Here is a 1,445-nt window from a genome sequence, read left to right as displayed (position 1 = left end):
TGTAGTTTCAAGCTTCCCGACCTTCCATACACAAGAAGTGAGTTGAAGAAAAGTTGTTTTGCTAAATATTACGAGCTTATCTCTTGTTTGATCGAGTTGTGTTACAAGAACTTTTAGATCCCCGACTTCCTTCTCAGCCATCTGTAGCTGAACTCTGTAATTGCAGCGCACTTACAAAGGAAAAGAGAATCTATAGCAGATTACTGGTATTCTTGAATCTCAGAGGCAGATGCCGCTAAAATTAATTTCTTCCGACACTCCTTATTTTTACAATCCTCAGCATAATTTCGCAACTTGGTATGTTCTGTCTGAAGGGCTTGAAGTTGACACCTGTAATGCCCATATAAGAATAATCCAATTGGTTAAGAGATTCATACTCCAAAGTTTTGCATTTCTCTTGAAGTTTCACTTCAGAAGCCACCCGTATATGTAATTCCTGTATACAGATGCATAAAATGCAATAAACAGCCCATTTTCCTACCTTATTTTCACAAGAGATGGCAGAATCACGTTCTTCTGTCCTTGTTGCAAGAGCAGATGTTAGGTCTCCAATGTTAGCATCTAGCTCCTGAAATTAATTGCTCAGAAAATATCTCACCATACAATTTCTTGCCTTGATAAGAGAGGTTAGCTGCGAGCATTCACGCTGGCTGGCTTCAAGCGCTTCTTCACTCACAACCTACATTCATGAAATAGTGAGCATGATGCTTCATGTAAAAGCAAACCTTTTCATCCGTCAGGAAGCTGAGCTGTTCGGTTTTCTGTGCGAGCTGAGAACGCAGGGTTAAAATGGCCAATTCACTGTCAGAAGCCCTCAATTGCAACGCTCTGAGCTCCGCTTGCAGAACTTCCACCTAAAAGTCAGTATTACAGCATTGCTAAGGAGCTAAACAACGCGGATAACCTCCTTTTCTTGATTACTTGTCCCTGATTCCACGGCATCTTGAACACGCAACAAGGGGGTGTAATTAAACGCATTTACGCAGGTGAATCTCACCTGAGAACTCCCTGTCCTGCGCGGCTAGGATCGCCATTTCGGCGAAACCCTAATTCTTTCTAGTCTACTTACTATTTGTTGCTTTCTTGTGATAAAACGTTCTCCACATTTCCATTTTGAAAGAAAAACATTTCTAATCATCATCACCTCTTCCAGAGAGTGTGAAAGCCGGTCCTCCAAGGGAAGATTTCGAGTTGTATGTTCCAGGTCCTGGACCAGATTCAAAATTCTTGGAAGAATACTTGATGCCAATGGAGAAAGCGGGTGATGATTCGGCTATTTTCTTGGTGCTGGCCTTGTACTCTCCTGGTCCCGGTGACTCTCTCATTGGCCTGTTGAGCTTTCTGGATGTGAAGCTGTAAGCCGGACCACCCCAGTAGCTTTCTACTGGACTGTAAGCACCTGGCCCAGGTCCAGTTTCCTGAAGCGATTTACTGTGTCGCCCTGC

General features: G+C 43.3%; 1 protein-coding gene across 1 annotated transcript in view; it reads right to left on the bottom strand.

Moving 5' to 3' along the window:
* Window positions 1-1,130: 1,130 nt before the first annotated feature.
* LOC112341798 (outer dense fiber protein 3-like) overlaps window positions 1,131-1,445 on the bottom strand; it is a 1,218-nt gene continuing 903 nt past the window's right edge. Inside the window, exon 2 of the mRNA XM_024662519.1 lies at window positions 1,131-1,441. Coding sequence (XP_024518287.1) covers window positions 1,131-1,441 — 311 coding nt within the window. The remainder of the gene's footprint in view (window positions 1,442-1,445) is intronic.

The sequence above is a fragment of the Selaginella moellendorffii genome, unplaced genomic scaffold (genome assembly GCF_000143415.4).
Source record: "Selaginella moellendorffii unplaced genomic scaffold, v1.0 SELMOscaffold_90, whole genome shotgun sequence".
NCBI classification, from domain to species: domain Eukaryota; kingdom Viridiplantae; phylum Streptophyta; class Lycopodiopsida; order Selaginellales; family Selaginellaceae; genus Selaginella; species Selaginella moellendorffii.
Note: the sequence above shows the minus strand (reverse complement) of the source record. Positions and strands in the feature narration are given on the sequence as shown.